The 25,057-nt window shown below is 40.1% G+C and overlaps 1 protein-coding gene across 1 annotated transcript in view; it reads left to right on the forward strand.

Annotated features, from left to right (window-relative positions):
• PCNT (pericentrin) overlaps nucleotides 1-25,057 on the forward strand; it is a gene marked incomplete in the record, with an annotated part of 2,997,294 nt that overhangs the window by 1,593,663 nt on the left and 1,378,574 nt on the right. The window contains 1 exon segment of the mRNA XM_044060288.1: nucleotides 19,089-19,251. Within this exon segment, the coding sequence (XP_043916223.1) occupies nucleotides 19,089-19,251 (163 nt within the window).

Raw genomic sequence — 25,057 nt, forward strand, 5'->3', positions numbered from 1 at the left:
GCCTAGTACTAGAAAAGCCTATGCTGAAAAGTAGAAAAGATACTATTCATGGAGCCTGGCTTAGGAGATGGTCATAACGGTGCCCAGCTTACCTCATCTTCTACAGTACTTAGTAGAAATGCTCTACAAAGGCCTGTCCTTCTCGACAATTAAAATTCATGCCTCTGCCATTTCAGCACATTATAATACTGAGCCACCCCTCTTCTCTCACCCCTTGCTAAAACAATTCCTTAGAGGGCCAAAAATTTAAGACCCCCAGGAGAGCTCCCACTCCAGCCTGGGACATTAACTTTGTATTGGAAAAGCTCACTCTTCCCCCCTTTGAGCCAGCTGCAACAGCAGACTTGAAACTCCTTTTTTGGAAGACAGCCTTCCTTCTAGCCATCACTTCAGCAAGAAGAGTGTCTAAATTACAGGCCCTCATGGCAGTGGGAACCCTTCATTATCATCCATGCGGACAGGGTTTCCCTCAGGCCTAAATCCTTCCTTTATGCCCAAGGTGGTGTCTAGTGTGGCCCTAAATCAGTCCATTCATTTGCCTACTTTTTCCCTAATCCACAAAATAAAGGAGAACGAATACTGCACTCTCTGGACATTTTATTTGGACAGGACTAAGCCTTTCAGAAAATCTGAACAGCTGCTAGTTGGCTTTGTTGCAGGGGCAGAGGGGAAGGCCATTTCAAAGTAAACCATTTCCAAATGGATAACCCATTGCATTCATTTCTGCTACAAACACCATGGAAAACTTACCCCACAGGGGATAAGATCACATTCTACCAGGGCTGCATCTACCTCTGTGGCTTTTCTCAGAGTTGTCCTTACCAGGGACATCCTAGAAGCTGCTACCTGAAGCTCTGTACATACCTTCACCAAGCATTACCACATGCCTGTTTTTTTCCAAAGCCAGAGCTGGTTTTGTCACTGCTGTCTTGCAGGGCGTAATAGCTGGCCCTAATGCTCTCTAACTTCCTCCTCCCTTCCTTAGCTTTGGGAATCAGCCCAAATGTGATGACTGCAAAAGTGAAACACGAAGAACATAGTACAGTGGTGTACACTTACCATAAATGTAGATGTTCGAGTGTATTCAGTGTTGCAGTCCTGGTTACCCTCCCTTCAGCCCCCTGACTTCTCTTGGCTCTACCTTTCCTTCTTGCTTGGTATATTTATTTTTTCTGGTGTATTTGCTTTTTGATGGGGGTGTACCATGCCATATAATTGCTTCCTATTGTGGGGACACCTGACATCTGGAGCAAGAAAAACTGATGTAATGGCGTCGGCTGCATGTTTTATACCCCTGACGGCCTGGCGTCATGGAAGAAGAGACAGCATCCAACGCAGAAATTTGAAGATGCTGGTATTCAGGCTGGCTGAGGGCTACCTGCAGGCAGATAACCCAAATGTGATGACTGCAGCAGTGAATACACTTGAACATCTCCATTTTTGGTAAGTGTACACAACTGTACTTTTCTACTCCAGACTTTTTCTGGTACCCAGAAAAGAGGGTACCTGGTACCCCATCCTTGATTTATCCATTCTAAACACCTTCCTGGTGATACCAAAATTCAAAATGCTCACCCTCCAGCATCTGCTACCTATGCTCTCCAAGGATGCTTGGCTAGCCACAGTAGACCTAAAAGAGGCCTACCTCCACATTCCTATCAGGGAATCTTGCAGGAAATAGCTACGTTTCAGGGCAGGTTCTCTGCACTTCCCTTTGGCTAATCTACTGCTCCCAGAGTTTTCACAAAATGTCTGGCTCTGGCCATTGCCTTTTGCAGACAAAGGAATATCCAGATTTACCCATACTTAGATGACTGCCTAATTCAGGCAAACAGTCAGGAAAAGCTGCTCAAGCACCTGGCCTTTGTAAAGTCCCTACTGACCTCTCTAGGGTACACTATCAACCAAGAGAAATCCAAACTAGTACCCCCCCCCCCCCAAAGGATTATATTCCTGGGAGCAAGCCTGGACACAGCATCCCAGATGGCATTCCTTACACCAGAAAAGCAAATTTACCTGACAGCCTACTTCTCTCAACTACCCACCAGATCTCAGTTATCTGCAAGGAAAATCCTGCAAGCCCTGGGGTTCATGGCATCTTGCATTCTACTCATTCCATATGCCAGACTGCATATGAGGAAACTTCAGTGGTACCTAAAAAGCCTTTGGTGTCAACACTCTCAAGACCTGGAAACTCTTATACCCATGAAACCTTGCCTCAGGAAAGATTTTCTTTGGTGAGCAGCAGCATGCTCCCACAACAAGGGGCTATCTTTCTCGCACACCCCGCCACCCAGACCCCAGATGCCTCAGACTATGCCTGGGGTGCGCTCCTGGATGGCAGATGTATACAGGGCCAATGGAGCCCACAGCAAATCCATCTGCACATCAACCAAAAAGAAATGTTAGCTGTCTAGCACGCATTGACAGCTTTCAGGCCCCTTCTCTCCCCAGGAGCTCTCCTTATCAAAACAGACAACACCACTGTGATGTGGTATATCAACAAGCAGAGAGGGACTCGCTCCTACCCTCTATGCAGGCTGGCCATGACCCTTTGGCACACAGCCCCCACCATGCACTCCACCTGTTAGCACAATTCCTGCCAGGTTCTCTAAACTCACTGGCAGACCAGTTAAGCAGAAATCTTCTGGACCCACATTAGTGGCAGCTAGACAAAAGAACCTTCACCCTAATAACTCAGAAATGGAGCACCCGAAGGTCGACCTCTTTGCCTCCCACACCAACCATAAGCTCAGCAAATTCTGCACCAGGGAGCATCACTGCCTGGCTTGGCAAGTGGATGCCCTGTCCTTCCCATAGGTCAATCTGTCAGTCTATGCCTTTCCTCCACTACTTCTCATCCCCAGGGTGCTGCTCAAAATAAGGGAGGAAAAACCAAGGACAATTGCTCCAGACTGGCCTCGCCAGCACTGATACCCACTGCTGATCAGCCTGTCCCCACTGCCACCATGACATTTCACTCAGACCCCAACCCTCATGACCCAGAGGGAAGAAGAATTCATGCATCTCCAATTGTTAGACCCTCAGTTTGGCAGCTTGGCTTATTCCCTAACCACTGATCAATCTGCCAACCTCAGTAAACATGTTCTAGATGTTATACATGAGGCCAGAAGCCCTAGCGCTAGAAAGTCTTATGCTGACAAATGGAAAAGGTTCTGCACCTGGATTCAGGCTAAGGGAGCCAATGTGGCACAGCCCTCCATCACTCTCATCCTGGATTACTTAGCTGACCTGCTACACAGTGGTCTCTCTTTTTCCTGTATTAAAATTCATGCCTCTGCTATCTCAGCTCATTTCCCCACTGAGCAGCCCCTTTTCTCACACCCTCTGATCAAACAATTCATAAGTGGGGCTAGCAACTTGAGGCCACCCAGAAGAGCACCTACCCCAGCTTGGGACCTTAACTTTGTGTTGAAAAAGCTCACCCCCCCCCCCCTTGAACCAGCATCTTCAGCAGAGTTAAAATTTATCTCAAGGAAAACAGCTTTTCTTCTGGCCATCACTTCAGCCAGAAGGGTCTCTGAGCTACAAGCACTCATGGCTGTGGAGCCCTTATTCTAAATCTTCCATGCTGACAGGGTTTCCCTCAGAACTAACCCATCCTTCATACCTAAAGTGGTGGCCATTGCGGCTCTCAACCAAATCTGTTCATTTGTCCACCTTTTTCCCTTAACCCACAGAACATGGGGAAAAGGATCCTGCACTCTCTAGATGTGCACAGACAGCTCAGATTCTATCTAGACAGGACTAAATCATTCAGAAAGTCTGATCAATTGCTGGTTAACTTTGCTGCAGGGACAGAGGGCAAAGCCATCTCCAAACAAACAATTTCCAAATGGATAGCACATTGCATCCATTGCTGTTACAAGCAACATGGAAAGCCTCCCCCTAAGTGGGTCAGGACTCACTCCACCAGAGCAGGCTCCACCTCTGCAGCTTTCCTCAGAGGAGTCCTCACCAGGGACATCCTAGAGGCTGCCACCTGGAAATCTGTTCACACTTTCACCAAGCATTGCCACCTGCCTATCTTGTCCAAATCCAGGGCAGGCTTTGCCACTGCAGTCTTGCAGAGCATCCTATCCAGCCCCCAGTCTCCTTGACTGCCTCCACCCTTTTCCTCAGCTTTGGGAATCAACCCAAATGTGATGACTGCAACAGTGAAACACAAAGAACATAGTACAGTTGTGTGCACTTACCATAAATATAGATGTTCGAGTGTATTCACTGTTGGAATCCTGTTTTCCCTCCCTCCATCCCACTCTTCTTTCTCTCTCTCCTTACAAGGGACATTTTGGTATTTACTTTCTACTGGTGAGTTTCTTCCACCAGAACCTGGCTCCCACTTGGGGGCTCCTGACAGGGCAAGAAAAACTGATGTAATGGCATCGGCTGCCTTACTTTATACTACTGATGACCTGACATCAGTCCTGAAGCAACATCAACTGACGCAGAAATACTAAGCCTCTGGTATTCGGGCCGGCCGAGGGCTACCCTGGCAGGGATAACCTAAATGTGATCACTGCAACAGTGAATACACTCTAACATCTACATGTATGGTAAGTGTACACAACTGTACTTTCTTTCTTGCCTCCCTCCTGCAGTTTCCTGTATTGCTTTCCTTTTGCTTTTCCCCCTGCTTGCTCCCCATTTCACCACTTTCCCACCTACTGTATTTTAACACCTATCATCTCGTCAAAAAATAGAATCACACACAACAAACAGAAGTACCAGAAAAAGCAATGGATTCTTTCACTTTTTGGCCTCTATGTTTGCATGGAGTTTGACATTGCGCACCAATGCCAACCGACAGCTCTACAATGCTACGGTTATTCCCTCACAATGCCGCTTAACCCCCACTACTCTTTAGTCAACACACTCAGTAACACATGCTGTGTACTATAAAGAATAATGTCACTGCATTATCACTGTTTATTTAAAAGTATTGGATACACTTGGATTCCAATATCCAGTATCATCTGGGCTAATAAAAGAAATGTGTCAGTGTATTTACACTTGTTGCCACAGAGTCAGCTAAGCAGCAGGTGTGTTTCATGCACTTAGTACTAACTCTCAGAATTTTAGCAATGAAGCTTGTGTTTGCACACTGCTTAACTACACATATTGGAAATGTGCATCTCCCATCCGCAAGCACTTTGCCAACTGTCTCACCAACCCGCTGCTCGCTACTACACTATGCAAAGACACTATTTGCATGTATTAGTGCTATTTACTGTTTGTTTACTCTTCATTCCATTCCATGAAACTGCATGTGGAAATATAACAAACTGAAGGCCATATATAACAATGTCATACATATTTACAATGCAGCCATGTGTTGCCTCCCCCCATGCACTGTAACCCTGGTTTCTCAGTACTTTTTCACAAATATATCAACTACACTACATAAATTAATAGTGAATGTGTGATATGCAATGCACATCAGTATGGTAATATGCAGGACTAGAAATATTTTCACAGCTGAATATGCCTATACATCCATCAACTGACTCTAGAAACTATCGATTCATAAACCTAACCAGCCTTATTTGCAAGGCTATGGAAAGAATCATCATGGACCTTATTGATAGGGACATAGGTGATCTTCAAAACTCTTGACCTGACCCAGTTTGGTTTTGCTTATTAAACCTAGTGGACGTCTCTGAGAATGTCCACAAAAGCCCTGGATGAGGGAAAACAGGACATACCACCTATGTTGATTTAGCCAAGGCCTTTGACACAATCCCCCCATTCAGGTATAGAGAAACTCTCCCTATTTGGGGATAACCCATATATTACTAGATGGGTAGCCAACTGGCTCACCAACATAGTGCACACTGTCAAAGTTGGGGAGTCCACCTCCACCAGTAGACCAGTTACCAGTGGAGTAACAGAATGATATGTACTGTGCCCTCTACTGTTTGGAAACTATTTATCTGAAGTCCAGGTGAGGGTAGATGGCCTGTGGCTTACCAAGTTTGCAGATTACTGTCAATTGGATGCAGTCCTATTGAGTCCCCCCAGTGTTGTTAACATATTATGGAAAGGGCTAACACAGACAAATTATTGGTGCCAAAATCACGGACTGAAACTTAACACAAAAAAAATGCATCATTGTCCCCTTTGGCAAATAAGTAACCCTGCTAATTATGATATGCATAGCACCACTCTAAGCTCAAACTCAGTGGTATGAGACTTGGGGACACAGGTTGATAGCAATCTAAACTTCGATCGCAATATGTCCATAGTGGTAACAATATAAGAAAAGCATTCTACATTGGGCACCTCATAAATAAGGGTATCGCATCCAAGACCAGGGAGGTCATAGCTCTGCTGTAATTGACCGTTGTCAGACCATTAATTGAATGCAGTTCTCTCTTCTGTATGTACCTCACCAGACACCTGCAGCAACTAGAGAATCCACAGAGGTTTCTGACTAGGAGAATCTAGGGCCTCCAAAACATGACATACATGATGTGATGGACCCCTACTCCTGGCCAGCAATCAAGGAGACTTAATCCTCACCACTGCCTCCGCTGATCGACGGTCCCTAAGAGGAAAGATGGATTCACACAGTATTTTCTGATGCAGCTCCCTGAACCAAGCATAGTTTCCCTTAAGAGCACACAGGTATCATGCTCCAGACTTGGGGCCAGACTCCGTTTCTCTCTTCAGGTCCACACAAACTAAAAAACTGACCACTTTGGAGTCTGTGTCCCAGTTCTTAGTAGCTGATACACACACTTGGATATTTGAATTTCACACATCATACGCACCTTGGAAAAGCCAGCACAGTTTACTAGCTGTGCCCTTTTCTGCCCATACTCTGAGATAATCACGCTGCCACCAGTCACCTACCCTAAGGCTTTTACAAAGAGTAATAATTATACTGTGCAACATTAATACTAATACAAATGGTAGGGTGTGAACAAAGCAGCAAGGCTTTCAGGAGAGGCCAAAGTTTCATTAAAATGAGCATAAATACTCAAGATGTTAAAAGTATTCTTTAAAGGACCAGCCAGATGTAAAGTATTGAAATATTTAATGATAAATAAAGGAGAAAACAAGAGAATACTGAATGCAGTAAACTGAGTTTCCACAACAGAGATATAAAAATAATACAGCTGGATAGTTTTTCTCAGATGCAGAAAACAATACTAAACTATTCTCAGTAAATGTCCTTGAATGAGTAAAAAAGTACTGTTCCCCGACTACTTTCTAAAACAAGGCAAGTTGATGCATGCTGCGTGTCTTACCACAGCAATGGCCAGATGATGTCTTTCACTGTTTCTGTGGATGTGTGAGAGAGATCCTGTCAGAAATCTTTCTTGTCAGGTTCCAAAGTGCTGTTGCGAGGTTTCCAAAGAAACCAGATGCTGGTTAGAGGGTGACATCATCTCTGGTCACCTGACTCTGAGAATGCACACACACACACACACACACACACACACACACACACACACACACACACACACACACACACACACACACACACACACACACACAGCTTTGCTAAGATCTGTGGCAGCATCTGAAAGATATAACACAATTTCAACTTTCCATGCCTCCAGGGTTCTCTGATAAACATACAAATTTGATTTAGTTGCAGCAATACAACCTAATATGCATGCTTACATTTTTTTCTGTGTAGCAGGACCTTCTGTTTATGCATTTTAACACAAGTAACTTTGCAAATATATATTTTTTTAACTTAAATATCTGTACAAATCAGTATGATAGTCAAATAACATAAATTTCTTTACAAAACTACAACTAGCTGTGCTGGTATATGTACATTTACTACCCTGTACTCCCTGGCACAGATGGCACTACCATATAACATCACACATGGAAAGACTGAAAGCCCTGTCACTGTACTCATTATCATGCAGGCTGCTAACAGACGACCTGTGCCTGGCCTACAGAGTAGTCTCGGACCCTGCCGTAATGAAAATACTGGACATCCAGAAATGAAATAGGACAAGAATAACTTACTCCAGGGATCTCAACCTATCCTGTGACATAAACAGAACGTGCTGGAGAAACAGCTGTATCTCCCAGTGATTGCCGCTCCTCTGGAATAGTCTCCCACTGTATGTGAAACAGAGCTCCTTAATGACCCTCTTCAAGCGTAACCTTGACAACTGGATGGGCGATTATAAATTCACCCCAAGGTGGCACCTATTTCCCTCATGAAGAGCGGCAGTTGGTGCTGATCACAAATTTGCTCTGCTAACAACAACCATGTAACTATGCTCAGTAACAGTGCTTGGGTTTTTACATGGCTAGGGCTGCCCTAAGCCATTAGCCTAGTAAACTCTTTTGAACCTGTGGAGGCCTCCCAACATCATCTCTCTTACATCCAGTGCTGATGTCATCCAGTGTAAGCTGTCTTGCAGCCTTGTAAAAGTCAGTCTTGTGTCATGGCACTTGTGTAAAGTACTGAGCTCAGTAGTCTTTATGTTTAGAGAGGTAGGGGGTTCTCTTCTCACTGCAGTCAACTGTGTGTGTGTGTATGTGTGTGTGTGTGTGTGTGTGTGTGTGTGTGTGTGTAGCCCGAAGACCATAAGTGTGTTTCCTATAGTTACCACTCCAATCCCATGAATTGGCAGTATTTTGACACTTGCACATGCCTACACATCCATTTTTGCAGGCCTTCCAACATCTTTTGCGTGACATCCAGTGTTGATGTTATCCACTGTAAGTTGTCCTGCAGTCTTGTAAAAGTCAGACCTGTGCCATGGCACTTGCGTAACGTACTGAGCTGTGTAGTCTGTGTACTTAGATAGGTAGGGGTTCTGTTCTCACTGCAGTCAACTGGGGTGTGTGTGTGTGTTTATGCACTTGCTTAATGATACAAGGAGCATTTTACACCAGCATGTAGGACACCACTATTGCCATCTTCCTCTCACCAGACTCTGCTGATGTTATTAGCTATAGCTGATTTGTGGATATGCAGTATTTCCACCAGGGCTGGGTCAGAGACTGGCCTGGAAGCGAGGAACAAGTCACCTCATCCTGTACGATACAGATTACAGTGACAGAGCTTTCAATCTGTCCACATGCTTCATGGCATGGTTTGTTAGTCCTGTGTTTTCTTGGTGAGAATCCCCTTTGGTCTGTCCAACTGCTGCAGGTGTCTGGTGAGGTACATGCAAAAGAGAGCATTATACTCTGTTAGTGCTCTAATGAGGTTCAAGTACAGTGCTGTAGTATAATCCTCGGGTCAGAATATGATGGTGTGACTTATGATGTGCACAACATAGACTTTCAATATCAGTGTGAACACTTGGAGGTTGACTTTCAGATTGCTATCTATGTATGTTCCCAGTGCTTGCATGACTGAGTTTGTGTAGTGGGACTGTTGTCAGTGCTGTAATTAGCAGAGAATTCCACTTTGCAGAAGGAGAACATAAAGACACATTTTTGCATTTATTTGTAGACCGTGTGGCTTTGTCATCATTCATCTGTCTGTGTTAGTTCCTCTTGAAGTATGTTATCATCATAAGTGGACTCGATGATTGCACCCAGTATGCAAAAAACAGCAAACACAGTAAGCCAAAGGCTGTATACTTTAGCCTGAACTGTCAAGAAATAGATTCCAAACAGTAAATGGGTAAGTACAGATACTTGGGATACGCCAATGGTGTGAGCTGTACTGGTACAGGTTGATTCACTAACTTTCACAGTATGTGTTCTGTCAATGAGCCAGTTGGTTAACTATCTAGTGACATCAGAGTTAATCCCAGCTCTCAGAGTTTCTCAGTGATACCTGCATGGGGGATTGTGTCCAAACCCTAGGCCAGGTCAGGATAGGCAGTTTGCATGGTCTTACCTTCATCCAGGTATATCACATTGAATCAATGGGCTGTGACAACATCACAGATTACCTATCACTTGACTCTGCACATACACCTTCCTGACATGGTTGAGTACACACTTTAACACACCCTCCACACAGACTATGTTCCTATAGAAGGGTGCATCTGATTAGGGCGGACCAGCACCCAATGCCTGCATGCATAGACATATCCTGACTGTACTGATCTGTGAGGTCGACCAACATGTCATCATAAACCTTTTCAAAATGGACACTAGTAATATCCCGGCTGTGTGCAACATATCTGTGTGAGTGGTTAATGCTACATCCTGTCTGTTACATGTGTTAGATGTCCTCAAAGAGGTCTTCAGGGGCATACATGATGATAACACTGTCATCCTTTTGAACTTGACAAGCCCAAGGCATTTGATGCAAATCTGGACTAAGATATTCACTCAGCACTGTCAGATGTGACCATAAACACCTATATCTCCAAGTGACGACACCACTGTATCACATATGTGGCATCTAAATATGTTGACATGTGTGAAGTGACTTGTATCTTGGGTCCAGTGATCAGGTCCGTATATCAGGACTGTCTGCTAGGCCCTTTCATGTCAGTTATTTAAATCAGAGACATCTCAAATGACATACACATCCTGTGTCCAAACAGCTGTTTGAAGGTCTACAAATTGTGGGTAATCATTGACTCCAAGTGTGATATTGGTATAATACAGGCAATATCAACATACACTATATGAACACCTGCAGTGACACACAAACATGGGGGGAATTTGTTACGTCTGGAAAACACACAACTCAAGTGTAATGTAGACATCATAGCCTATAATCAAAGCACTAGGTATGTGACCTGTGTCCTGGGCTAGATGGTGTGTGGATCGTCCACCAGCATGTGGCCACAGCGCTCAGTACTTCCTTGTATGTAACACAACCACTGAGTGTATGAAGGCCATCCACATCACAGGCCATAATACTTCCATAATTCACACCCTTCCTCACACCCAATAACTGAATACAGTGCACCCTTCTTCATGTACCTCCCTATACATCTTCCCGTGATGTGTAACTAAAGTATACTACCTTTACCCAGTGACCTGTCACACATCTTATTGGCCATACCTAGGGGTTGTGGCATAAATATTACTGTCTAATGGTGCAGAACCCCAAAGAAGTTGTTACAACAGATGCATGTGTGATACACAGTACATATATAACTGTCTGAGGATTGTGCCATATATATATATATATATATATATATATATATATATATATATATATATATATATATTTATATGCCATCCACACCAGTCAGCTAGCCTGTATTGATCATAATGTTGAATATAGGTATAGCAGTAACGCTTCTAACACCTCAGGCAGATGATGGTGTCAAGACAGTGTGCATGATTACCCTTATAGAGTGCAGACCTGTCATAATAGTTGTACTAGTGTGTTTGTGAAAGACCATATTTGATCATTCTAAATCACCTTATGTTAGAGACATGGGATTACTGATGGCATTATTCTGATATTACCCGTGATCATGCATGCTTCTTTTACTGTTGTCCATGAGCCTTTTTACGTATGTCCCACGTGATGGAGACCTCTGCAGAAATTGCACTCATATTTAGGCAAATCAGTTTGCTCAGCTTCACAATATTTAGCCTACTCCAGCTGTATATAACATAACTGATGGATGCCGTCTGCATTGTTCATGTAAGGATACTTATCTCACGTAGACTTCTTCCCCATTGTTATGTCACCTTGTATGACAGTCGCATAACAGACATTTTTACTATGCAGTCTGTGCTGTACCTTACTGATATGTGATTGGTGGTGCTGCTACAACAGTCTTCCATTGGCATGCCCTTATCTGCTGTACGTTAGATTGTTTCACTTGTCCTGTTTCCCTGTGTTCATTCTTACAATTCATCTGTGTCCCCCTACTCAGTACACACACTTCCCGAATGTTTATTTTACATGGCAGTCCATGTACCCTTACAGATCATTTACACAATTTCAGTACAGAAAGCCAGGAATGGGATTTCACAATACTGTGCACTGTATACACTGTCCTGTACTGTGTTTGAACCATATACATAGTGATACCTCTCAACTGTCCAGATTTTTGCAGTGCGTCTAGATTTTTGGCTTGTCTTTTGGTCTGTTCCTTATAAAATTTGTGGTTTTCTGCCACATCACTGGGATGATTGCAGGACTGAAGACACTAAATAATTACATACATTTGAGTTTCAAACTTCAAATCTTTCAGAAAATGTTTCTTAGCATAAACCTTGTTATTCTAGTACTTTTCTAAGTTTAATAGAGCAAATATGTATAATTTGTCCCTATTTCTGGGCCATTGTCCCCCATTATGTTGGGCTTTGTCTAGATTTATTGCAATAAGGTTGATAGCTATGAAAGCTATATGTTAAGCCCTGGTGATCATTGTGGCATTCCTCGTGAACCTGCTAACCTACTGTGCTCTGATGTGAACAGGTTTGCTATCCATGTTGCTTTACATGGTTTTCCAGTCGATAAGACTGTTGCCAGTCACAAAACCATGCTTGTTTGTGTTTAAACGCGGTGAGCGGCATAAATATGTAATTAGTGTTGCTGCTTACAGTGCATCACCTCACACACATTTAAACTCTGTGTAGGATACTCTGGAAACCTACACGGAGTTTACTGAATCCCAGGGATTGTCTGTTTTTTTTTCCCTGTTCTATCTCTTTTGGGCCCTCTCTCTCAGTTAGTAGTATTACTTTCCTTTTCGTTTGGTCCTGATATTCTGCTGTGTTCACCCTGAAATAATTTATTTATCAACTGTACATGCTCATTTCTGTCCACATGCCTCTCCTGTGAAAAAAAAATGTTATGCTTTTTATCTGTATCTGCAGTGCTATTTATATTGCATGTTAATATTGATAAAAAAATTACTCCCACATGTAATACATTATAGTTTTGAATAAGTTTCCATCTTGCAACTTACATGCACACACTAAAAAGTGGCAGGCTGATTTTGTATGTACTTGTCGTTTCTTAACTCCGATATAACCAGTGTCACATTGTCTCAGAATTTTCTGTTCAGTTTTAAGAAACAGCAAACTAAATATATTTTCAAAACATCCCCTTTTAACTTGCAGCAGGCATGCACTCCTAAAGTTAGGATGGCAGTCTATTCCTCCAAATAGGAGCAATTGTCCCAAATTGATGCCGGTACACACTGACCGACTGGCATTACCTGTTCTCATGTTGGGTTCATCATGCTAATACACACATTAGAGTACGTGTTCCCACTTATGGAGTTTGCTAACTGGTTTTATCTTTTCTCTAGTCCCCTCCCATTTATGAAAAACAAAGTTGCATTATTTCAGTAAACATAAACCTTTAGTTTAGAAAAAGTGCACTCAGTACCTTTAAGTATGTTAACTTAATTGTACAGTGTTGAGGCAAGTGCTTATATACTGTTTACTTCCAACAGTTTTAACATAATTCATTTCTTTCTTGACTTTTTTCACTGAAGTACTTGTCATTACACATTTAAGTTAATTACTTTGTAGTGTGTAGATTTCTTTTAGTGTACACTGTTCAGAAAATCTCATAATTAACTGCCTGTGCCTGTAGGCTGCATGGTTTCAGTAACAAACAAGTGTTAACTGGGGAAAAATGCAGCTAATTTGCAAATGCGTGATTGTCATGTCTCTTGTTTTTCAAGTCTTTCTGCTTCAGGAACAGGCAGTTCTTTTTTGTTTTTAAGCTAGGGACATTAATGTAGACATGCCTCTTTATTAATGCAGGGGAGTTTACTATGTTTTAATTATATAGATAATATGACTAATGCAGATTTACTATTCCTCCCGCAACAGCCCATGATCACAACATTACATTAATTTGCTTTTGTCCAGCCTTTCTCATATTTTTTACTGTATATTGACTGGGTATATTGCAAGTAAGAAAAAATGCTTTCTTTCTTCAATCTCACTGCATATACTGATAACACTGTCCCCCACTTCACATTTAAAATACTTTTGTATGCTATACAGAACTGCTTTATAAAATAATATGCAATTTTAATCAAGAAACACATGCAGATATTAGTAAGAACAGTGACTGTTTTACCTAAAAGTAAGTTTTCAGTCCATTCATTGTTATCCTAAACATTACTGACAGTTTATGCTTTAAAGTTATGGTTTAACACAGTCAGACAATTCTCTGTCTTTCATCCACCACTTGTTGCAGAGCCGCAATTCACTTGTATGAGGTATGTCTATTGAGATTGATGCTTTATAGTTCTCCTACTTATTCACTAATGCCATTTTGTTGCTGGTCTTCCTGATCATCTCAGTCTCCTAACTCCAGTCTGTGGTTTGTCCCCACAGTACGTATGATTTGTCTAGCCAGTTCCTAGACTTTTTTATTGTTTGTTACTGTTGTTCAAGCATTTTCCTTTAAAATAATGGAAACTGTTTTATTGGCAACATCTGACTGTTTTTCTACTGTCAGAAGATTGAGAAAGGAGTCTCTTGGGCCAATAGTTTGTCTGCCAAACTGTATTTCCTCTATAGTGTGTTCTTCACCCAAAAATGTTTGATCTGACAGGAAAATATTCTGAAGATAGCTGGATATAGCATCTTACACTTGCCTGTTGTCATCCCCGAATGACTTGGATACACTTGCTTCTCTTCTCCCTACTGTACAGGGAATTTGCCTTTTCCACAAGTACTCTAGAGTCCTCATTTTTAATACTTGCCTTTCTACCACAGTTTTGTTGGGACCTGTTGTTATTGAACAAAACTCTTATTGCTTATTTGTACTTTCATAAAATTAATACAGTTTGTTCCTTCTGCTTTTTTCTGGTATAGCAAAAAAATCTGAAATTTTCTGTTGGTGCTGTGTCTTCTAACTCTACTACTATTTGAAACCACTCTTCTTGAGAACTGTCCGGTTCAGACAGTCCTGCCTTCATTTGAATATTTAATTTCTTCATTTTTATCAGCTCATCTGAATAGCTACTTTAGTATGCTTGTATTATTCCCCAACCTTTGTCATTTGATTTTATACATTCTTTCAGTGTTTCACTTACTTTATTCACCTCTGAGTGCATTTATTTTTTCTGTCAGTTATGGGATGCTATCTCTTGTACTAAAACTTGAGTTTTTTCTATATATTTTTGTCTCCTAGCTTGCTGACCATAAAGCATATCCATTGGCACACTAACCCTAGTTCCCTCTTGGTGGGGCCTTACTGTCTCCATATCTGCCTGTGGGAGTGAGTCTTGTGCAGGGAACCACTGTCAGCTGCTGAGACATCAGATGTGGGTTCACCTCTCATTGGCACCCCAGTCATGCGAATACACACACACACATATATATATATATATATATATATATATATATATATATATATATTTTTTTTTTTTTTGTATATCCTATGTATATCGTAACCCACCCTTTGGTGGTGACATGCTCACCCATGTCACTGCAGAGTGCCTCCACTCCAACCATGTCTTCACATGCATGTTCCTGCAGGTGTGAAAACAAGAGCTATCACCACCAGCTTGGGCAGCCACAGAACGCACCCTTTCAGGTAAACTACCTCTTCTTTTAAGTGCTATGTGTGACCTTCACCACAGTAGCAAGAAAAGCCAGCAGAGACCTGCTACTCATCCTGTCCTGTCTTCTCATCAGTTACCTGAGCTACTAATCAAACATGGGCCATAATTTAAGGTTTATTGTTATACACCACTGGTAAGCTTTACTAAAGATGAAAGTCGAGCTGCCTTTTGCTGAACAGCTGCACTTTTTCCCCCCAATTGATTTTCACTTAGTTTTTCAAAAATTATTTTTTGTTGGTATCAAGTCAGAGTAGTTATTTGTCAGTGACCTAAGGTTACCCAACTATATAACTTTTACTGGCTTTTTAACAGCTTCTCAGTTGTCACACTAAGAGTTCTAATCAACAAGTAAAGCAGACATTTTGGAAGTCCATTCTCATAGAGGTCTTGATGTTGTCAGTTTCAACAAGAACATTGGCTACTTTTGTGTCTTTGTCTGAGGTATGCATGGGATGCCCTTTTTTTCTTTCAGACAGGGCACTAATCATTCAAGAAAAAGTATTGCCTTTTGGTCTGCTCTCTGTGGGAGTCTTGAGGAAGGTAGGGGGTAGCCATTGTAGTTGAGATTCTCCAGGAGAACCTCTGTGCACTGTCTTATCTGGACCACTTGCTGCTGGTAGTTCATCCAACAACTCCCTGATTGCATCCCCAGCTTGGTTGTTTCCATTGTTGCTGATTAATGGGGTGTGCATTATCGTGGAGACTTTCTCTGTGATCCCAACTTGAAAGCAAGTTCTAGTAAATAACTATAAAATAAATATAATTTATAGGACAGTCTTTAGTGCCCGTCATACCTGTTCACAGAGAGGGTCCTTACTTGTACCTTTTACATATGTAAGGATGCACTTATTGCATTTGACTCTGAGAAATCATTTGCTTCAGAGTCACTACTCATAGATTTTTCTGCTGTCATTCCTGTATTTCTAGGCTATGTGGCAGTGGCAAGGACAGTCCTCCTCAACCTCATTGTGGTACATTTTAGAAGAGCCTGCTCCAAGTTTTGATAATGGATGGTTTGCTTTAGAAAGAAGACCTGCCTCACTTACTCCACAATTAGTGGAAGTGGACCTTTCAAGGCAGTAGTCTCCACATAACCCAGCTGGTGTCCAACAGCCTGTCAATCATGTGATATGTAAATAAGCACGATGGTATTCACTGATACCTTTTTGTGTCAGACAGTGTGTTTGAGATTTGGTCAGAGGGTAAGGCATCCTCTTTACAGCAGTTTTCATACTGAAAGAGTTGAATGTTTTGGTAAAGTCCCCAAACCATGCCTTTTCATCCTGTCAGGTAGCTGATGATATAATAGTGTTGTACAGTTGGTCTTCCTAGAGTGGGCTTTTCAGGGATCAACCTGTTTACCCCACAGATGATTGCAGCCTGGTTCTTGGTTCTGCAGGGCAAAGGACTGTTGAATCTGAATGCATTCTCCATCTCGAGGCAAGAGAAAATACTGTATGCTTTGTATTGTTCTGTCTGAGTTTGTGCTTTATCACAAAATTAAGAGAAGACTAAAGCTTTATCCTCATTGCCTATTAATGTTTCCCTTTTTGACCTAGGGAGATGCGTTTCCATACTCTTGAGTCCTTGGTGTATAGGTAGCTATCCGGGTTCAAGCTAAGGATGGAACCATACTGATGTAATGTTAGCAGGTGCCACCTCAGGACATATCCACTTTGTTCCCGCTCTACTTTTCTCTTGAACAGTAGAGGGTGAGTCAAATTACTAAGCATACTCTGGTTATCACACTTGTTTTGTTTGTGCAGAAGCTTTTCTGTGTTAGCATGGAGAAGTATCCTGCACCTTCTCAGTTTTTAGCCTTCTGTTTTTTTTCTGACCTTTCTCAGATGCATGTATCTGGCTGGTCTCTTGCTTTTTTTTTTTTTTTTTTTGTTTTGTTTTGTTTTGTTTTGTTTTCAGGGTGCATATGTGTGGCATTTTATGATAGTTCTGACCATTTTGGGGAAAATATTATAATTAAAAAAAACACTTAAAAGATTCCCATTTTCCCAGAAAACCTACTCAACGAAATGCAGGGCCATCAAATCATGTAAACATTGTTAGGGGCAGGGGTGCATGGATCAAAGCAGCTTATGCCAGCTCACACATCTAGATGGGAGGGAGCTGGTGGTTATGGTCTGCTGATTGTTATGAAAATGCAATCTTGCATGTTCACACCTACTATAGGACTGGGGGACATTTGCTTGGTGACCCCAAGCTAGTTGTGGTGGTGGTAGCTCTCATGGGTTATTTGTGGGTCCTGCACACATTGGAATTGAGAGCATAGGACAGATGAAGGAAGACTGACTGTTGTGCATCAGGCCACATTTGTAAAATACTGCTATTAAAGGTTACTTATGCAGAGGGCTGGTGGCTTTGCACTACTTGTTTTTAAAATGTCTCCATTATGGATGCTTGTGCTGCAGTTTCTTGGTCATGAGTTCACATCTATCCCTAGCATTATTGCTTTAACTGTGACTCTGAGAGTTGTCTTCCCAGCATCCTGTGCATTGAGAGAGAATTTCCCCAGTATTAGATGAAGCAAGTATGTGCTTACCATATCAGTTCATTTCTTAGGGTGTTGTCATAATTGCTTACATGATATACACCCCTATGTGGTGACCTTTACCTGAATATGACCCCTTCAAGGACTGGCAAGTAAAAATGTGTATATACTTTATTGTTATGTTTGGTGTTTCCTCCCTTACAGACTTTTGTTGACTCGGTGGATGACAATGAAATGACAAGTGCAAGAGCTAGGTAGTGGCACTGTGTTCTGACAGGAAAGCTCATTTTCCACCATGTGTAGGCACTCCAGTGGAAAAATAGCTGAGATGAGGACTGATGGGGAGGGACTTCTCAGCAGTCAACCCAACAAGTACAACTGTACACTTGCTTAACTGGTATGGTGAGAACATACCTCTTTTGTAGGCCACTTAAAGTAACTCCCTTTGAAATAGTCAACTATTGCTCTGCCCTTTACTTTTCTCTTTGGACAAGTATCTTGTGATGGAAAACGTGTTGTTTATCCTTTGTAACATTTCTTGCTTTGAAGGGTAATAAAGCTGTTCTACTGTTTTATTTGCAGAAATGTCAGCATGAATTAACCTGAGTGTAGTAAGACGTAGGACTCTCATTTGGTACCATGGTTTAGATTGATCAGACTTCACAGTTTTCTACTTACTGTCCTTTTGTCCAAAGGTACCATTGAACAGGTGTTCTTTGTATAATATTTTGGTTGAGTGCTGCTGCTTATATATGTAGCCTGCATAGCTATTCTTTGACATACTTTACTATCTTACTAACCTTTGATACTTGACTGTCATTTTGACTATTTTACTAATCTTTGATACTTGACTGTCATTTTTTTCCTGAGCTGGTCACTTTTTCTTGAATCTGGATCACAAAGGGTCATGTTTGTTTTTAAGCAGAAGTTTATGCAGCTTTTAAGTTGGTAACTAGAAAGCACTTAGTTCCTGTTATCAAATTTGTTGGCCACTTCCCAAACCTCTTTCAAGGTTGATTTTTTCTGTAGGACAGTTTTTAATTGTCCTAATCAGAATACTGAAAGGAAAAAAATCCTCAGTTGTCAACTTGGCTGTTTGCTTTTTTCAGCTGGACCAGAGTCATGGAATGAACACTGAACTACAGGAGCAGTTTCTTAGTCGCAACCAAGAGATGACAGGTTTGGTTATCCAACATCAAGATTTACTGGAGCATCTCAGCAAAGAAAGTGAGGCAAAGAGCCACTTGGCTTTGGAGCTGCATAAAGCTGAAGGTAAGGGAATACTTAGACTGTTGCTAATAAGATGAATGCAGTGCTTCTACATTTAGGCTAACTGTATGTATTAGACATGTTGTAGTATACATCTCAAGGGAGCAGTTGGGCAGCCCTTCAAGGGCAACTTAGTTGCTTGTTGGAGAACAGCCTGCAATATCCCTGATTCTGTGCCCCTCTTTCTACATCTGTTTATGTTGAGATGGCCACCTGTGCAGTGACTGCCCCTATATGAAGTGGAGTCAAAGGGGTGACTTTTGGACTTCCAAAACCTTAACATTTTGACCATTTTTGGTTCCTATTGCTTTGTTTAGGTGCTGTACATTATTAAAATCTTGCTAGATGCTGTGTTCTTTAACAGTCTTAAGTAATGCTGTTACCCTCTTTTTGTAGTATGACACAAATGATGCTGTATGTTGAGCTTAGAGTGTATAATGGTATTGTTTAATGGTATTTGTTTTTCTTTGGCTGTTTTGAAGCTGCTTCATACACAGTTATGTACTCTGTGTACGCATGTATGTGTATATATGTACATCAACATGCACACACATCTATAAAACAGAATTAGTTAAAATAGTCAAAACTTCCTAATGTCAACTTTTGTTTTGTTGATATGCTTTGGTTTACAAAACAGATGTTCGACAGGTACGTATGATGGACAAATTCCTTGGTTTTGGTTAATATGTCCTTTCCCTGGGGGTTATGTGATCTTGGAGTTGGAATAAATAATTAGCAGGGGGTGTAGTAGAGCAGGGGTGCTTTTCCCCCTGCAAAAAAATTAGTTTTATCCTTATGCTGTGAGGTTAGTTCTCTGAGTTTGTGCAGTGACATGAAAACACGAAAAACAGATGACTACGTAAAAGTCCACTGCGAATACACCAATGAGTGCCCAAAACGAGGATTCAGAACATAAATCCAAACGTAATTCCAAGCAACCACCGACAACTATGCGAGTGCAAAGTACACTGAGTTTATTCCATACCTGGCACGAACAGCACGAGAATGCGAGAATGCAGATAAAACAAATCAAAGTTTTATTCCATAACTGGCACGAACAACACGAAAATACGAAAATACAGATAATGATGTCCAAATTACAAAAGTAATAGGTACAAAACCCAATTTTATTTTTAAGATGGGTAGTAATATAAAAAATATGGTGGAATACAAGAAAGACAGAAAGATTGACAAATATAAAGGGATAAATACAAGTTTAAAATGTGGGTCATGTAGACAATGTAAATATATGTCAGACAAACTTATTATTAAGTTAAACAATGAATTAAAAAGTTGTGTATATAGCAAATCAGGTAACTGTAATAGTAAATTGGTCATTTATTTAAGTATATGCCAAAAATGTTCTAGTTTTTATGTAGGTAAGACCGAGAGGAATTTAAGAAAAATAATTTATGACCATACCTACAATATTAAAACTAAAGACATGAACAATGCTCTATATAAACACATTTTTAATGAAGGAGAAGATCACAACTTCAAATTCATTATTTTAGAAGTATTAAAACCTAGCCCTTTGGGAGGAGATATTAAAAGTTTGTTAAGCTACAAAGAAGTATGGTGGTAAATTTATTTGGATGCCACCACTCCCCCAGGTTTGAATGACCACATATCAATTAAAATTAAATTTCAAGTTCTGTTAAATCATAACATTATATTTATTTTAAGTCACGGTCCCCAGATTATACAGACATAGACTATAATGAGATCACATTGATTTTAAACGAACATAATATTTCTTTTTAAACAATGATGTATTTATGGACAATGTGTTTTTTAAAAGAACTATTATATATAAAAAATTTTTTAGAAAAGAATATTGTTGATATATGCATGAAATAATAGATTTTTAACACTATTGTTGAATAGGATATTTTATACATTTAATAATATTAATTCTTTGAAATCAATAATTCATATATATTTATATTAATATTTAATATTTCTTTTATACATCTACATGTATGCACAGATTTTCTGTACATATGTAATATTATCAGATTTATGCCAAGTGTGTGTATTTCAGTCAGTTATAACATATTATATCTGGAAAAACATTACTTGTTTATTTATTGATTTACTAATATTTATATACAAAATGATAGTGGATTTATTTAGATATTTATTAGTACCCTAGGAATGCACAAGATTTAACTGTTAAATATGAACATCTATTTTTCTGTACTTTTTATGTAATTGCACAAGTAGCAACATATATTTGGTAGGGATAATTGTAGAGAATACGTATTTTTATTTTAATTAATTTAATTAATTTATTTGTATTTTAACAGTAATCCAAATGTAAATTATCGTACATGAGATTAGTACAAATATATATTTATACGTTTTATTTATATCATGCAGTTTGATACACTTGCATGTACACGTTTTAAGGAATACTGCTGCGATATATCTTTAAGATTTTAAAAGTACACTGGCGCCAAAAAAGGCATTTAAGCGTCTGTGAGTAGTTGGTTAGTGAGTTCTGATGAAACCCTGTGTTAATGGGTGAAAGCGCTTAACTCTGAATTGTTTTATCTGTATTTTCGTATTTTCGTGTTGTTCGTGCCAGTTATGGAATAAAACTTTGATTTGTTTTATCTGCATTATCGCATTCTCGTGCTGTTCGTGCCAGGTATGGAATAAACTCAGTGTACTTTGCACTCGCATAGCTGTTGGTGGTTGCTTGGAAATACGTTTGGATTTATGTTCTGAATCCTCGTTTTGGGCACTCATTGGTGTATTCGCAGTGGACTTTTGTGCAGTGACATGTCGAAGTTGTGTTGTTAACATTAACGTGTTGACTTTAGTCCCAATAACATTTCCTATTGATGAATTTAACTATATTTATTCATGCACACATGCATGCATTTATACATACAGAAAAAAAGATTCTCATACTGAAGTTCAGTAGTTTTATGGCTTTCATTGGTAAAATGTCTCCCACTCATAAGGAGGAACTTTAAATGCAGTCTGATTAAGCCCAGTTAAGATGAAAGTGCTGATCTATTTAATGTCTTTTATTTTCAATAAAGTATCAGTTTCTAAACAAGTTAAGTGCTTGATTAGTTTGAAGTCTCAGGTAAGCTTGCCTGTAGTTCGTGGTTCTTCATTATTTGAAGGAGTCTCAACCAGCAACTTTGTTCCTAATGAAGTACCACTTTTCCCAGTGTGGATGTGTGGGTCTAGTTCAAAACATTGAAATCTCATAACATTGAAACTATAACATTGAAAACTCAAAACAATGAAAACTTAGGACACTGAAAGAGTGCATCATAACATAGAAAAGTACAACGCACATGTAAATAACAGTCCCTCCACCTATAACACCACCAATCTAGCACAGTTTTTACTACATTTCTGCAGGGAGGCAAGCCCCCCTGCACCCCCCATGTTGGCCCCCCACCCACCGTAAATTAAATATACCAACTCCAAGATCGCATTGCAGAGAAAAAAAGTTAATTTCCTAACCTCACTGTATCGTGATCACCATACAGATTGTAAACGTCTAAATCCCTTGCATGTATAGCCAAAAACACGTACAGATTGGCAAAATAAACACTTTTTGCCCAGCTCACTTCTCAGAACACTAACTTAACCTCCATGAAAGCAACACATCCATACGTTTATATTCTGTTTGGTGATCATGTTACAGTGGGGTTAGACATTTACTTTTTTCTACTGTAGTGCGATTTAGGAGTTGGTATATTTAATTAATGGGGGGGGGTGAGGTGGTGCAGAAATGTAGTAAAAAGTGTGTTTCTTACTTTGGTGGTATTATAGGTGGGGGAGCTGTTATTTACATGTGCATTGTAGTTTTCTATGTTATGATGCACTCTTTCAGTGTTCTGAGTTTTCATTGTTTTGGGTTTTCAGTGTTTTGAGTTTTCAATGTTATAAGATTTCAATGTTTTGAAGTAGACATTATATATATATATATATATATATATATATATATATATATGTGTGTGTGTGTGTGTATATGTATGTGTATCTCATAAGATCGAGTTCAAAATCTTGAATTTCAGTAACTTGAAATTGTGAATGGGAAGTGTAAAAAATTAGATCAAGGGTTTTACTTACCTTTTTGTAGGGGGGCTGGGTCCCCCTGTACTGTTCCTTCCTTAATGTGCAGGTTTCATGACCGCACTTAAGTGGAGGAATGGAAAATGTCCCAGTGTGCACTTATGCATATAGCGCTTACTGGTACATTTCCATCTCCTTTGTTGTAGTGCGATCTCAGAGTTGGTATATTTAAGTAGGGGGGTGCAGCCCCCCTGCAAAAACGTTAGAAAAAGTGTTTTTTTTCTTTCCTTTTGTGCCCCTTCACAATTTTGAGTATATGAATACTCGAGATTTTGGGTTCAGGCTTATGCATTTCTAGTATTCATATATTCGATCTTGTGAAGGGGAACCATATATATATATATATATAATGTGTGTGTGTATTATGTATGTTTATATGTGTGCGTGTATGTATATATGTATGTAGCTATATATATATATATATATATATATATATATATATATATATATATATATATATATATATATATATATATATATATATATGGAGAGACACTCATGTACATATGTTTTTGTTAGTTATGCATTTATCTAGTGTAGAAAATGTGACAAAAGCATTTATTAGGTTTACTGTGTGGGCAGTCTTGCCTCAACCATCAGCATTTATGTACAGTATCCATGCATTTTCAGTAGTTTTACACCTAAGGGTTATCATCACAGCTGCTGAAGTTCTTATAAACCCATCATGTTTATGCTACTCTCTAAAAATTAAAGTAAAAATTTACACAAATCATATGTGCAAATAGATACAGACACTCTCCAGAAACACCCTAGCCCACCTAAAACAGCTTTTTAACACAAAACACCTAAGCACAACATCCTTGAAAATAACAAACAGTGTTGTCCACTACAGTCACCCCCAGAATCTTAACTTTCTCTTACTGGAATTAAAAAAGTTAGGAGAATAAAAAGTTTAACAAAACTGTAGTTGTCAAGTTGGACGACATTAATAGCAAAACTTTGTTCTGATTCTGTTTATCTGAAAGTTAACATTTAATTTTTTACTTAACATAACTACAAAACTGCGGTGGTGGTGCTGCGGTAGCGTTGTCGCCTCATAGCAAGACGTTGTCCCGTTCGATTCTCAGCTAGAGCGTCTTCTGTGTGGAGGCGTACGTGAATAAGGCATGCCTTCGTTGAAGGTTGTGCGTCAGGGCTGGTAACCCGGTACGTAAAAATCCACTACCAATCATTAGCGGACTGGAGTTCCGCTGTGGCGACCCCTAACCGGGAAAAGCCAAAAGACACAAACAAACTTAACATAACTACAAAATTAACAAATCCTTACATAAACTTCAGAAAACTGCTAAATGCATCAACTTAATAAATTGACATTGTAGAAGAAGTTCATTAAAATTTACTTCAGAAAATGCAGACGAAAACTGTTATGATGTTCTTCGTGTTTCACTGTTGTAGTCATTACATTTGGGTTATCTGCCTGCATGTAGTCCTCAGCCGGCCTGAATGCCAGAGTCTTGGATTCCTGTGTCTGAAGCTGTCTCTTCTTCCATGACATCAGATTGTCAGGGGTATAAAACATGCAGCTGATGCCATTACATCAGTCTTTCTTGACGCATGGTGCCCGAAGCAGAAGCAGTTCGCAAGTGCCTGTTGGCCGACTCCTGAAATTTTCGTTTTTGAGTTTCAGAACCGAAGTCTTCGAAAAAAGCTAAGTACTCCATTGGGGATCATTTTTCTTGCTCTT

Source organism: Protopterus annectens, chromosome 2.part0 (genome assembly GCF_019279795.1).
Source record: "Protopterus annectens isolate FY-2018-M chromosome 2.part0, PAN1.0, whole genome shotgun sequence".
Classification (NCBI taxonomy): domain Eukaryota; kingdom Metazoa; phylum Chordata; order Ceratodontiformes; family Protopteridae; genus Protopterus; species Protopterus annectens.